General features: G+C 37.2%; 1 protein-coding gene across 1 annotated transcript in view; it reads left to right on the top strand.

The window, feature by feature from the left end:
• The window catches only part of LOC124775330 (dynein beta chain, ciliary-like), a 702,744-nt gene that overhangs the window by 227,013 nt on the left and 460,432 nt on the right, over positions 1-15,299 (top strand). The window contains exons 42-44 of the mRNA XM_047250162.1: positions 3,347-3,399; positions 3,450-3,591; positions 3,972-4,114. Coding sequence (XP_047106118.1) covers positions 3,347-3,399; positions 3,450-3,591; positions 3,972-4,114 — 338 coding nt within the window. The remainder of the gene's footprint in view (positions 1-3,346; positions 3,400-3,449; positions 3,592-3,971; positions 4,115-15,299) is intronic.

Here is a 15,299-nt window from a genome sequence, read left to right on the forward strand (position 1 = left end):
AACACCTTGGACCTGCTGGCTGGCAGTGGCTGCTGCAATACTTTACAACTGTACTCCCACAGATTTGCCCGCATATGTAGAAATAGTGCAGAAAGTGCAACCATATGCTACTGTCTGACAGCTGTTTCAGCTTATATTGTTTGAATTGGATATTACTGGACTGTACTGCCAACATTGCAGTTAATTTAAGAAATAATTCACTCATCAGTAAGAACATCAGTCAGGAAATAATGAAATGGATTATAAAAGCATTTGTTTGGAGTGTGGCCCTTTATGGGTGTGAAACTTGGACAATAGGATAACAAGACAGAATACAACTAGCAGTCCTGGAGATTTGGGGCTACAGAAGGATGACAGCTGGAGAGGCAGAGTTACCAATGAAGAGGTGCTGAGAAGAGTACAGGAAACTGGACCTTCATGGAGGCATATCCAGAGAAGAAGAGACAAACTTGTAGGACAAGTTTTAAGACACAGTAACATCACTGGAACACTGGCACGAGGAACTATTAAGGGAAGGACACACCTGAGCCAACCAAGGATGTCATACATGCAGTAGATTACAATGTTTTAGGATGTACTTCATACACAGAAATGAAGAGGAAGGCAGACAGAAGAGGAATGGCACACTGCTGCAAACCAACCTCAGGGTTGAACACTAAAGTGAGAGATTACTGGACTGGTGTTACTTGTCTTTTGTATTAATTGTGTAGTTCTCCTTCATCCCAACAAGGAAACACACTGTATGTGCTGCAGTGTTTTTTTGTCATATACTGAGGTATCTGAGTTGCTGTTTACTTAGTTGGTGTTTATTTAGATATATTTGCAATATCATTACAAGTGCAATTATTATTGTTTGACACATTTGAAAGTTATTTGGGAACAAAATTTGTCATGGTGACATCCTTGTGTAAAAACTCAAGCCTTTGATGATAATGTCAATTGCCTTCAGCAGGAACAACAGAATAAGATGACAAGTACAAAGTATGTCGACAATTACTGACATAACAAACAAAAAGCAAGTATCACAAATTTTATATCTAAGCTTGAGTCTACTGATGGATCAACAAGTCATAAAACTATGAAGGTAACCACTTAAATGGATCTAGATGATGCTGTTTACAGGTGGTTAGCACAAAATGGGCCATAGAGAGAACCTGTCTGGTCCCATCCTGTGGAAAAAGGCACTTCAATTTAATGAAGATCTTGGAGGGCTTTTGAATTTTAAAGCCAACATGGACTGGTTAAAATGCTTAAATCAAGGCATGGCATTCGTGAACTTCAAGTACAAGGAGAAATCTGTCTGCTGATTCTTCAGCATGTGATTCTTTCAAAACCAAACTAAGTCAGGGTGGTGATTCTTCTGGGAAGCCTGGAATTCTCGGGAATTATACTTTACCTGGAAAAATCAGTACTCAGGGGATTTCAGAAATTTCATAAAATCTCAGGGAATTCTGCATTTTTAATCTAGCATCGAAACTGATTTTTATTAAGTTTTATTAATCACAAATTTTAAAATATTTAATGTTTCAAAGTGTGTTAATTGTACAAACATCATTCCATATAAATTATCGATGTTTGAAAACTGTGGTTAAACAACTGCTTATGGCTAGTATATAGCTCACATGAGAGGAAAGAAAAGTCATTATTGTGATATGCCCCCCCCCCCCCCCAGCCCCCTCCATCATTACTTTATCATTCTTGACACCATCTTCCTGCTTACCTCTGGAATTCTCAGGGAATTTTTTACCAGGTTTGAGTAGCCACCTGGTAAGGGATGTATTGAAGGAGAAAACATTTACAATACTAACAAACAGGCCTTGATTGGAAAGCTTTACCAAGAAAACGTTTTGCTTCGCATTGCGAATTAGGACTATCTGGTCCTAAAATAAGCATTATATTACTGCTTCAGCTAGTACCAATGCTACTGGTAGCCACCGATTGCCTCTGCTCGTCATTGTAAAACTAAGAAACCGCTTTGTTTCCAACATGTTAATATGTCTGTGCTCCCTATTGTACCTCACAAGAGTGCTGAGGTGGATGGTATGATTTTCACTGAATGGGTTATAGAATATTTTAATCCTCTGTAAAAGGTCATCAGTTAAAGAATGGCAAACGAGAGAGAATATTACTGCTCCTTGAAAATATACCAACTCATCCATCATGTGACATCTCGTATGAAAAGGATGAGGAAAAGTGATTTCTTCCACATAATACAGAACAGAATTTGAAAAATACTGGAATAAAATTTTGGGTATGGCAGAAAGTTCTTAAAGTTTAATTGAAAATGACAATCAGAATGACATGTCCAGAATGCCCAGTATGCTTTAAGGACTCAATGGCCTTGAACGTTATGAAGAAGATGTTTAAGAATGGACGAGTGTTGATGACGCAGATCCAGGACACCACAGCATGCAGGATAGCAAAACTGTATGCCTCATCACTGACAAAACTGACACTGCCAGCGTCTCATTAGCTATTGGTCCAGAAAATGAAAATGAATATGTACTGGTTGCTTCTGAAGTATTTAATGTTCAGATAATGTCTTGCGATGGTTTGAAGCTGTACTTGAAAGCAGCCAGTATCCTGAAAAAAATGCAAGACTTAGCTGCTTGTAAGCGGGTAGGCTTGTTTAGACAGACCGAAATTAAGGTTATTTTTGTAAGAGTTATCTCTATAAATGTGTACTATCTGTGAAAAAACATATGTGTAAAATATTTTTGATTTACTAGGCTTTAGTGCATACATTCCTACTGTAGTTGCATTTGTAACAGTACAAGAGATTCAATTTATTATAAATATATTTAATTTTTGTTGGCAAATTGGTAAACAAAAATATACAGTTTGATTATCTGATGAAACCAGTTTTCCAAACAATTGTGTCTCCCATGAATAATTCATGTACTTTAATTAATATGACTAATAAATTAAATAGTAAAAGACAAATTGTCAGTCAATAGGCTACAGAAGGTTAAAATTTGTGTTCTGTATGCAGATTAAATTTTGCGATGAGGGTGCCTGGAAAATTCATTCATGGCTAATGTTCATGTGGATTAAATTTTAAATCAGCACATATCGTGAACATTCATGGCAATTTTAAGCAGTACCATACATACTTTGAACCTCATTCCCTGTATTGCACACAGGTTTTTTTCTAGCCATATAAAAAGGAACCACAGACAAAAATTTCGGAATGTAATTAGCACTCACCTTGTGTCCCAGTCTTTCTTCCTTATCTTACAGAACTAGCACTCATGAGAGAATGTCTTAGCAGGAGCCTTAGAGTTGAAAGTAGAATTCAATAGAGTAAGTTTGTTAAAATAATAATTCTGATGTTGTTTTTCATCAGTTTTATCAACTGTACCATTTCAGTCCCACTGAATGTTTAAGAAAAGGGAAGTGGTAATGACATAGTGAAGTACTTAATTGGCTCATCAGTTCTTCTTGACTAGCTCAGTGGAAAAAGCAAGGCAGCGCTCCAAGTCTGAATCTCTGTCAATGCACAGCGAATACTCAACACATGTAAAAAATAGTTGCAACACCAAACTACTTCCAATGCAGAGTGTCATAATAAAGAAATTATTTGACTGGATTGTGTATAGCTTTCTCAGGCTTTTAATTTAAACTGAATGGCAAAGAAGTTCCTTCTATAGTTGAGGCTATAAAGATGATGTGTAATGTGAGGATATTGTCATTTGGGGCGGGGGAAGGGGCTGGGGAAATATTATTGGTCGAAATTTTCTATTCCAATTTCCATGTGAATAGACATTGTTAATATACCCACCCACACTGCAGGTGTTTCACCGATGAATTTTAATTGCTTTTTGATGGTCACAATATTCTGAAAACAACCCTGAAACTTTAACATGAAAGAAAAGTATAAAAGAGGGAAGTTCAAATTTTAATTGTGGTATCCAAACTAATTATGGCAATTATTTATGCCTGTGTCAAAATTTGTGCTTTTTTTATTATAGTGGACTGTAAGTGAAATTGAACATGTCATTTCTCATTTGCAGTTGAAGCTGAATGATAAAAAATGTAGTGAGAAATGGCTGGCCTACGTAAGATATGTTGATGAAATCGTAACTGAAGGACTTCTAAATGCTATTGGAGGCAGGTAAGCTCCTAAAATTTCTTCATACCATATGAAGGTGATGGAGACATCTCATAAATTTCCACAAAATTGATTATGTATGCGCAGTTAGTGCATACGTATTCTGAAGTCATGTCCGTTGACAACCCCGTCATGCATAACTGTTTGTGGCATTTGATTTATGTTTCACACCACTTATGAGGATGATGTATCCACATCCTCTAAGCGCTTACATGTGCTCAAAACTAACTGTTAATGCATAATTATGTGCTAATTTAAAATAAAAGTGTGGTGAAAATGATCTTTTATTTTATACGGGCTTTGGTTGCCACCCAGAATAAGTCTGTTTCATATAATAATCTCAGGACTATATATTTTGCATATGCTCACTCAGTATTGAAATATGGAGTAGTATTTAAGACAACTATGGAGCAAGCCAGAAATATTTCAGACTGCAGAGAAAGAGAAGATCAAAGAATGTCACGCAGACAGCTATTTAGAGAGAATAGAATTCTACCTCTTCCCTAAATGTATATACTTATTAGAAAGTGTCATTGTTATAAAAGAAAAAATTAACAATGGTTATAACTGTTTCACATGATGAATCCATGCACAACTACTATACAGACAAACAATTGTGGTACACAAATGGATTTTACTCTCTTCAGGAGTGTGCACTGTTTTGAAACAACTTATCAGGTTAAAACTGTAAGTAGGATCAGGACTCAAATCCATAATCTTGCCTCCTGCAGGCAGTGCACTTACCAACTCAACTATCTAGACCCAAATAACTCAGTTGGTGAGAGCATTGCCTATGAAACATGAGGTTCCTAGTTCAAGTCTCAGTCTAATACACAACTGTATAACCTGCCAGGAAGTTTCAAAGGAAGGAAATGTTCACTACCTTAAAAAGGCGTACTCATTCCTGGCATGAAACTTTATAAAGCATTATGTAGATAACATTAAAAGAATGTGCATGGATAAATTCAAATCACCAGTGTTCCTATTCCGTGATGTAGTATCTAGAAAAATAAAAATGTACCACACTTTGATGCTGTATTTGTAAAATGTTCTCAGTGCTACGATATTATATAATATTCTTTCTGATCTAATGAAATTTTGTTCTCAGTGCTACGATATTATATAATATTCTTTCTGATCTAATGAAATTTTGTTCAGCGTAAGAAGAAAAGAAATGTTTGTAGTGTTTAAGGACTGGTTCAGTATTTATCATACACACGGCCATACTACGTAGATTTACGGGATCATTTTGTAAATAAATAAGCATCCATAAGAAAGAGATTTAAAAAAAAAAAAAAAAGCATCAGATTTCCATCCGGTTTCACTTTTGATTGCATGTAGGAGATTTTAGAAAAGCTAATACATAGTAGTAGTAGTAATAGTAGCTTTATTCATCCATAGATCTCTTTTTACAAGGATATAGGACATGTCAAAGTATTTACAAGTTCTGACCAATTTAAAATAAGCTAATATGTATACACATACATTTACAGACTTCTAGTTAGAGACAGTCATTAGAGGTGTTAGTATTGTACTATGCTTAGCTTGGGGGAAAGTTTTTCTAGAAAAGGAAAAAAGAAGGAAAAAACATAGTGTGAAGGTGTTATGTGGAATCTTGGATGTTTTATAATCATAATTATTATTTATTTGTATAACTTTTTTTCCAAACCCCTAATCTGTTTTATCTAAGTAATCCTTCAATGTATAAAATGTATTGCATAACAGATATTTTTTAGCTGTGTTTTTAAATAAATGTATTTTTGCAATTTCTTTAATCTCTTGTGGCAATTTATTGTACAGGTTCATTCCTTGGTAGAAAATGCTGTTTTGAGATTTATGTTTATTTTTTTCTTGGTAAATGTAAGTTGAGTCTAGCTCTTGTTCCATGGTCATGTACAGAGCTGTTTGTATAGTAATTACTTGTGTTATTTTTTATGCGTACAACTGAATGGCAAATGTATACACATAGAGCAATTAAAATCCTCAATGTTTTGAATAGATCTTTACAATGAACTCGACTACTATTTTTGATTATTAACCTTATGGCTCTTTTCTAGAGATTGCAAATTGTGTTCATATTTTCTGCGGGGCCTACACCTTGCCCATGGCTACTACCTAGCAGCAGCACTTGCTTCTTCCTAACACTTTGTACATTCCTAGGTTTCTTGGCCTCATTTGAAGTGTGCTGCACATTTCCTGCTCCTTGTTCTACCTGAGGCTCTTCTCCACTTAACTCTGGCAGTGGTAGACAGCTGTTTTTGGTGTTGATGATAAAACTGTTGGATCGCATTCTCTTTCGTTCTATCTTCCTACCAGTTGCCAGTTTCCAACCACGCTCCTCCCCCCCTATCTCCATTGATCCTTATCAGTTCCTTCCTTGCTTGTTCCAACTATGCCTGAAGGGCACAGATTTTCCTTTCCTGTTCCCCAATCAAAATGTTCCTACTGCATACTCTGCAGCTCCAGGAGAGAGCATCTTCTGTTCTCCCAACATTCTCCCCACTGCATCCTGCCCAGTGAAAATATTTCCTACCAGACTGGCAACAAATCCCTCAACTCACTACCCTATAACAGCTCCCACATTTCTCACTTATGGTAGTTTCGAAGGAATAATTAAGTTTAAAGAAACCAGAATGAGAGTTTCACTCTGCAGTGGAGTGTACACTGATATGAAACTTCCTGGCAGATTAAAACTGTGTGCCAGACCGAGACTCAAACTTGGGACCTTTGCCTTTCGCGGGCAAGTGCTCTACCAACTGAGCTACCCAAGCGCGACTCACAGCCCGTCCTCACAGCTTTACTTCTGCCAGTACCTCTTCTCCTACCTTCCAAACTTAACAGAAGCTCTCCTGCGAACCTTGCAGAACTAGCACTCTTGAAAGAAAGGATATTGCAGAGACGTGGCTGAGCCACAGCCTGGGGGATGTTTCCAGAATGAGATTTTCACTCTGCAGCGGAGTGTGCACTGATATGAAACTTCCAGGCAGATTAAAACTGTGTGCCGGACCGAGTTCTTACAACTGCTTCACAGTACATTTACTCAGTAATGAATTTTTTTCTCAGCAACATGGACCAGTTTAAAATCAACAGTGACATTCATGATTACAATACCAGAAAAAAGAAAGACCTACACTATCCTTTACTTAACCTATCTTTGGCACAGAAAGAGGTAAAGTATGCTGCTATAAAACTTTTTGATAAATTACCATATGAAATAAAATGTCTGACAGACAGCAGTAATATTTTCAAAAACAAATTGAAATCATACCTCCTTGACAACTCCTTCTATACCATAGATGAATTCTTGAATATAAGTAAATTAATCTGGAGATATAATATATGCATTTTGTGCCATTTAAGGGAGTGTGATAGATAATAGAAATATTTAGGTATAACACTATAATATTAACTAACTAACTCACTCACTTCACACGTGTCCTATTGGTCTGTTAACCAGTACAGCTTTTTAAACACTGTCACTATTTTATTTGTAATGTTCTATCATTGAAATGTTTTTCACCCTTTTTAAGTTTATTGGTTTATCTGTTTATATTTATTTTCTTTTACTCGTCTCTTATCTCGTTTTTCTCAAAATAAGTGATCTTTTCCTTTTAAATCAATTTCCTTGTTCCGGAATGACCATGATAAGATGTTTCAGTGTGCTTGCTTACTTTATATTAAGTTGATGCCTTGTTTATTGCATAACATGATGAGGCACATTAGTAAAAACTTTTCTTGATGGCCTACTAAACAAAACTTAATGAAACATGCTGCTGTTACTTAGTAAATTTTCAATGAAACTCATTTTCTTTGATGACTTAAAATTTAACTTAAGTATTACAAGAACTACTACTACTGATTAATTGTCTACTAATTCTACATAGAAAAGTTCATAAACGTTGTTCACGTCTTCTTGCTTCCAATCTTATCCTACTTTATATATGCAAAAAAATTAAATTCTTAATCAATTAAAATATTTCTTTAATTCTATATGAGGATATACTCCTTTTATCTTCTTTATCTTCCAGAAGGTAACTTCCTGCGTGTGGTATTTTAATAATCCTGTATGGTCCTTTATATAAGCTACACCATTTTCTATTTAATTTCTTTCTCTTTGAAGATTTGGGATGTTTCTTTAATAACACACAATCACCAACTTTGTAGCTAACTCCTAAACCTAGCTTCTTATTGAATTGACTTTTTTTGAAGATTAGCTTTATGTTGTAATCTTAAATATACTTTATGTATAACCTAATCATGATCCTTTGTCTTTTTACGTAAGCATGGTAACTTACAAAGCTACTCATTACTATGTTGCTTATTAAATAAAATCTCATTAGGTGAATAACTGGTTGACATAAGTGGTAATTTATTATATATTTCTTCAAATTTTCCAACTAATTCTATCCATCTATGATGTTGGTTACACACATATGCTTTTATGAATCTGTTCAATTCTCGGAAGACTCTTTCTATGGAGTTCCCTGACAGATTAAAGCAGGAAATGAATACATGAGGAATTCCCCATGTCTTCATTGTTTCGTGCCGCACATTACTTCAAAAATACGATGCATTATCAGAAATTAGCATTGCAGGTTTCCCCACTTTAACTAAATAATCATCTATGATCCTTCTTAACATAGGTTTCACATCAGTTGATCGTAACGCATACAATTTTACATATTTTGTGAAAAGATCATACATTGCAAATACATATTTAAAATTTCCTTTTACTACTGGAAATGGCCCACATGTATCACATGATACGATGCTTAGAGGTTTCCTAGGTATTATTGGATGCAACACATCTTTAACACAATAATTGACCAGCCTTGCCTTTTGACATATCCTACACCTCTTGAGTATTTCTTGAGCTCTTTTCAGTAAATTTGGATAGAAACATACTTGTTGTAATTTCATTACACACTTATGAGCTCTGAAATGTCCCCATCTCACATGTGTGAACCACAATACGGAATCAATACACCATGAGGGAATGCATATCTTCCACTCATCCTTCTCAGTTTTACAATAAAACAATACGCCTTCTTGCAGTTGGTAATTACTGTTAAATTTATCAGCCGTTCCTGTTCTTAAACACTTATTATATTTCTCCATTTACCATCTACTTTCTGCATTTGCCCTGTTTGTGAACACATTTCATTAACCTCTTTCCTATATGAAAGTATTCCTTACACCATCACCTTAAAATCCATTGATCCTGGTAGTTGGTAACCTCGACAATGTGTCAGCGACAACATTGTCTCTCCCTTCAACATGCTTAACCATTACGTCATATTCCTGTAATAATAAGGCCCAACGCGTAAGTCAGCCATGTAACATTCTACTCGTCATTAAGAACATCACTGCTTTATGGTCACAGTATATCACTATCCGTTTACCATATACAAAATATCGGAACTTTTTTAGTGCCCATATAATTGCTAATACTTCCAGCTCAGTAGTACTGCAAGAGCATTCACAACCAGATAGGGTTCGACTAGCAAAGGCAATAATTTTTATGTTGTTGTGGTCTTCAGTCCTGAGACTGGTTTGATGCAGCTCTCCATCCTACTCTATCCTGTGCAAGCTTCTTCATCTCCCAGTACCTACTGCAGCCTACATCCTTCTGAATCTGCTTAGTGTATTCATCTCTCTGTCTCCCTCTACCATTTTTACCCTCCACGCTGCCCTCCAATACTAAATTCGTGATCACTTGATGCCTCAGAACATGTCCTACCAACTGATCCCTTCTTCTAGTCAAGTTGTGCCACAAATTTCTCTTCTCCCCAATTCTATTCAATACATCCTCATTAGTTATATGATCTACCCGTCTAATCTTCAGCATTCTTCTGTAGCATCACATTTCGAAAGCTTCTATTCTCTTCTTGTCCAAACTATTTATCATCCATGTTTCACTTCCATACATGGCTACACTCCATACAAATACTTTCAGAAATGACTTCCTGACACCGAAATCTATACTTGATGTTAACAAATTTCTCTTCTTCAGAAACGCTTTCCTTGCCATTGCCAGTCCACATTTTATATCCTCTCTACTTTGACCATCATCAGTTATTTTGCTCCCCAAATAGCAAAACTCCTTTACTACTTTAAGTGTCTCATTCCCCAATCTAATTCTCTCAGCATCACCCGAGTTAACTCGACTACATTCCATTATCCTCGTCTTGCTTTTGTTGATGTTCATCTTGTATCCTCCTTTCAAGACACTGTCCATTCCGTTCAACTGCTCTTCCAAGTCCTTTGCTGTCTCTGACAGAGTTACAATGTCATCAGCGAACCTTAAAGTTTTTGTTTCTTCTTCATGGATTTTAATACCTACTCCGAATTTTTCTTTTGTTTCCTTTATTGTTGCTCAATATATAGATTAAATAACATCGGGGAGAGGCTACTACCCCGTCTCGCTCCCTTCCCAACCACTGCTTCCGTTTCATGTCCCTCAACTCTTATAACTGCCATCTGGTTTCTGTACAAATTGCAAATAGCTTTTCGCTCCCTGTATTTTACCCCTGCCACCTTCGAATTTGAAAGAGAGTATTCCAATCAATATTGTCAAAAGCTTTCTCTAAGTCTACAAATGTTAGAAACGTAGGTTTGCCTTTTCTTAATCTAGCTTCTAAGATAAGTCATAGGGTCAGTATTGCCTCATGTGTTCCAAGATTTTTACGGAATCCAAACTGATCTTCCCCGAGGTTAGCTTCTATCAGTTTTTCCATTTGTCTGTAAAGAATTCGTGTTAGTATTTTGTAGCCATGACTTATTAAACTCATGGTTCGGTAATTTTTACATCTGTCAACACCTGCTTTCTTTGGGATTGGAATTATTATATTCTTCTTGAAGTCTGAGGGTATTTTGCTGTCTCATATGTTTTGCTCACCAGATGGTAGAATTTTGTCAGGACCGGCTCTCCCAAGGCTGTCAGTAGTTCTAATGGAATGTTGTCTACTCCCGGGACCTTGTTGCGATTTAGGTCTTTCAGTGCTCTGTCAAACTCTTCACGCAGTATCATATCTCCCATCTTCATCTACATCCTCTTCCATTTCCATAATATTGACCTCAAGTACCTCGCCCTTGTATAGACCCTCTATATACTCCTTCCACTTTTCTGCTTTCCCTTCTTTGCTTAGAACTAGGTTTCCATCTGAGCTCTTGACATTCATACAACTGGCTCTCTTTTCTCCAAAGGTCTCTTTAATTTCCCTCTAGGCAGTATCTATCATACCCCTAGTGAGATAAGCCTGTACATCCGTACAGTTGTCCTCTAGCCATGCCTGCTGAGGCATTTTACAGTTGCTGTCGATCTCATTTTTGAGACGTTTGTATTCCTTTTTGCCTGCTTCATTTACTGCATTTTTATATTTTCTCCTTTCATCAATTAAATTCAATATTTCTTCTGCTACCCAAGGATTTCTACCAGCCCTCGTCTTTTTACCTACTTGATCCTCTGCTGCCTTCACTGCTTCATCCCTCAGAGCTACCCATTCTTCTTCTACTGTACTTCTTTCCCCCATTCCTGTCAATTGTTCCCTTATGCCCTCCCTGAAACTATCTACAACCTCTGGTTTAGTAAGTTTATCCAGGTCCCATCTCCTTAAATTCCCACTTTTTTGCAGTTTCTTCAGTTTTAATCTACAGTTCATAACCAATAGATTGTGGTCAGAGTCCACATCTGCCCCTGGAAATGTCTTACAATTTAAAACCTGGTTCCTAAATCTCTGTCTTACCATTATGTAATCTATTTGAAACCTGTCAGTATCTCCAGGCTTTCTTTTATCTCATCATACATTTCTTCAATTTCTTCGTCATCTGCAGAGCTAGTTGGCATATAAACTTGTACTACTGTAGTAGGCGTGGGCTTCATGTCTATCCTGGCCACAGTATAGCGTTCACTATGATGTTTGTAGTAGCTTACGTGCACGCCTATTTTTTTATTAATTATTAAACCTACTCCTGCATTACCCCTATTTGATTTTGTATTTATAACCCTGTATTCACCTGACCAAAAGTGTTGTTCCTTCTGACACTGAACTTCGCTAATTCCCACTGTATCTAACTTTAACCTGTCCATTTCCCTTTTTAAATTTTCTAACCTACCACTAACGTTCATTCCAAATGGCAATACTTTAAATTGGTAACTACATCCTAGGTAAATGAATGCCATATACTTTCTTAATTCCTTAGACATTTTAGTTTGCCAATATGAGCTTCGGAGGTCAAGGGAGGTGAAGAACTTCACCCCGTGAAATTTCTGTAATCGTTCTTCTAAATTCTCTGGATGATTCCGCACAGGCTCAATAATCTTATTAATATCATGAGCGTCTAAAACTAACCAAATGTCACCGTTTGGCTTAGTCACTGCCATTAATGAGCTTGAGTATTCGGATGTGGAAGTCTCAATAATTCCGCAGTCTATCATCTTTTTTATCTCTTTAGTTACAGCTTCTGTTTTTGACCAAGGGACTGAATATGTAGTTTTACAAAAAAGTCAAATGAGGGTATGTTTCGATACAATATTCAAAGTCCTTAATTACACCTGGTATTTTTATTAAATACAGGCAAAAATAATTGCAAGACCTCTCTCAATTCAGTTCGTTGTTGGGGTGATAAATATTCCAATTCTTGTACTTTTTCAGCGATGCTCAATACATCGCTCTCAGCATAAGTTTGCCTAACACAATTATTATTCTTGAAATACAAAGCATTTACAGGAAGACAATTAATGGTTAGATTCTGGCAATACTGTCCTAAAATAATCTTATTCTTCAACGAAGTTACCTTTAATGATTTGCCTTTAACTATAAAAGTACGCACACGCCTTCCTTAATATCAATCACTGCACCATAATCATATAAAAAATCCATACCCCAAATACACAGCGCTGACATTCTAGACACTACCAAGAAAGTGCATTCTATGGCTACTCCTTGTAGGTCCACTGTCACCCATATCTGCTTAATTATGAGTTGCGCTTTCGCGCTAAATGCTCCTGACACTGTGCAGCCTGTTACTGGTAAGGTGAGTATTTTTTGTTGCTGACTAACCATATTCAAACAACCCATTGTCATCACACTAACTGTCGCCCCTGTATCTATCAGTACACTAACTGGTAAATTATTAATCTTTGCTACTGCAATCGCTTGCAAAGTATACCCTTTTTCATTCGTTTCATTCCTTGGTACTTTCACGAGATCTTTCCGAATATCCGGTTCTGTATTACGAGGGCTGTTTTTCTTTTCAACCTCTGATCGTCCATCTAAGCAAGTAAGAGGTAGGGAGGGGCCGGACCTGTGCGTCATGCAATTGCCCAGCTCTCCCACCACAACCTCTGCTGTTTTCAGCTGCAGTGTGTCAGTTGTAGCTGAGCTACGTCCGTGTAAACATGGCCACTACGCTCGATGCCCCTGCCAAGTGTGAGTTACGAAGTGTAATCCATTTTCTGCAAGCAGAAGGATGTAGTGCTGCAGAAATCCATCGCAGAATGAGCAATGTGTATGGTAACAACATTATGAGTGATGGTAGTGTTCGGGAATGGTGTCGAAAATTTAAAGAAGAATGAACAGACGTCCATGGTGAAGGTGGACAAGGTCACAAGTCTGTCGCCACTGTAGGCCTCGTTGAGCGTGTTGATCAGGCGGTGAGATGAAAACGAAGGTTTACAATTAGCGAACTGTCAGATGAATTTCCAGACATTTCGAGGTCTGCTTTGTGCACAAGTGTGACTCAAGACCTTGGCTATCGGAAATTGTGTGCACGTTGGATCCCAAAAATGCTGAGTACCGAGCACAAAATGCAAAGGATGGCGTCAGCATTATCGTTTCTCACACATTATGCCAACGAGGGAAACGTTTTTTTGAAGTCGATTGTTACTGGCGATTAAACATGGGTCCTCTATGACAATCCTGAAACAAAGGAACATTCAAAGCTTTCCCAAGCAAGCCAAAAAAGTTTAAACATTCACTGACGAAAAGAAAAACAATGGCCACTGTGTTTTGGGACCATAAAGGAGTACTGCTGGTGGACTTTATGGAGCAAGCTACGACGATAACCAAGGCAGTTTATTGTGAAACTTTACGTCATCTCCGCTGAGCCATTCAAAACAAACGCAGAGGAATGCTTTCATCTGGTGTTGTTTTGAACCGTGACAACGCCTGACCACACAGTGCCAACATGACAAAAGACCTCCTCAAAAAGTTTAAATGGGAAGTTTTTGAACATCCACCATACAGCCCGGACCTAGCACCAAGTGATTATCACCTGTTCCGAGAACTGAAGTCATGGTTAGGTGGGCAGCACTTCGCTACTAACGAAGAACTTCAGGACGCCGTCAAGACTTACCTGTCCTCACTGGTGGCAACATTCTTCAAGGAAAGCATCGAAAAGCTTGCGTCACGGTATGACAAGTGCCTCAATCGTTTTGGCGATTATGTAGAAAAATAAGTTAAGACTTAACTGTGCTTTTGGTAATAAAATTATTATTTTCTGTACATTTTTCTTTTATTTACAGCCAATCGGAGGATGAAAAACAGCCCTCATATATTCAAGAATATTTACTGACTTGCGGTGTTTGCCTCATTCCTCAATACCAGCCACCCGACGAAGACCTGAAATGACAGGTACTAGTTTGACCACCCGTCATTCAAGTTCCTCGGCGGTTCATGTACCTCTACTAAATGAATTTCTTTTCCTGTTGGTGGATATGTATTATCCACAACTACGTTTCTCCAATAGGCCAATGGTATGGGTCTGGTAGACCCAGAAGACGTACTTGTAGTATTAGTGTTTGTCCATCCTGCATTATTCATCCAATACGTACCCCAATTTGATTTATTCGGTGGCTCCATAGGAGCGCAATCATTCCTATGGCCATCGTCGCAACATGGATTGTTTGACAACTGCCACCTCCCAAACTTTCTTTTCCTATTTGTAGTTACAGTGTTCACCCGTTGAAAATGTCCTGCTCCTGGTATTTGGTTATTATTTCCTACAAAATTCCCTTCAGAGTATTTGTAATTCATATTCCAATTTTGATTAATCTTTTGTGCATGATCCACATGTCCACTACTGTTTTTAGAATTATTGTTACTTCGCTTAAAGTCTGGAGAATGACTGTTACTTTGATTACCATTATTCCATTGATTGATACACACACTATTCCTAGAATAATAAT

Source organism: Schistocerca piceifrons, chromosome 2, assembly GCF_021461385.2.
Source record: "Schistocerca piceifrons isolate TAMUIC-IGC-003096 chromosome 2, iqSchPice1.1, whole genome shotgun sequence".
In the NCBI taxonomy this organism is placed as follows: domain Eukaryota; kingdom Metazoa; phylum Arthropoda; class Insecta; order Orthoptera; family Acrididae; genus Schistocerca; species Schistocerca piceifrons.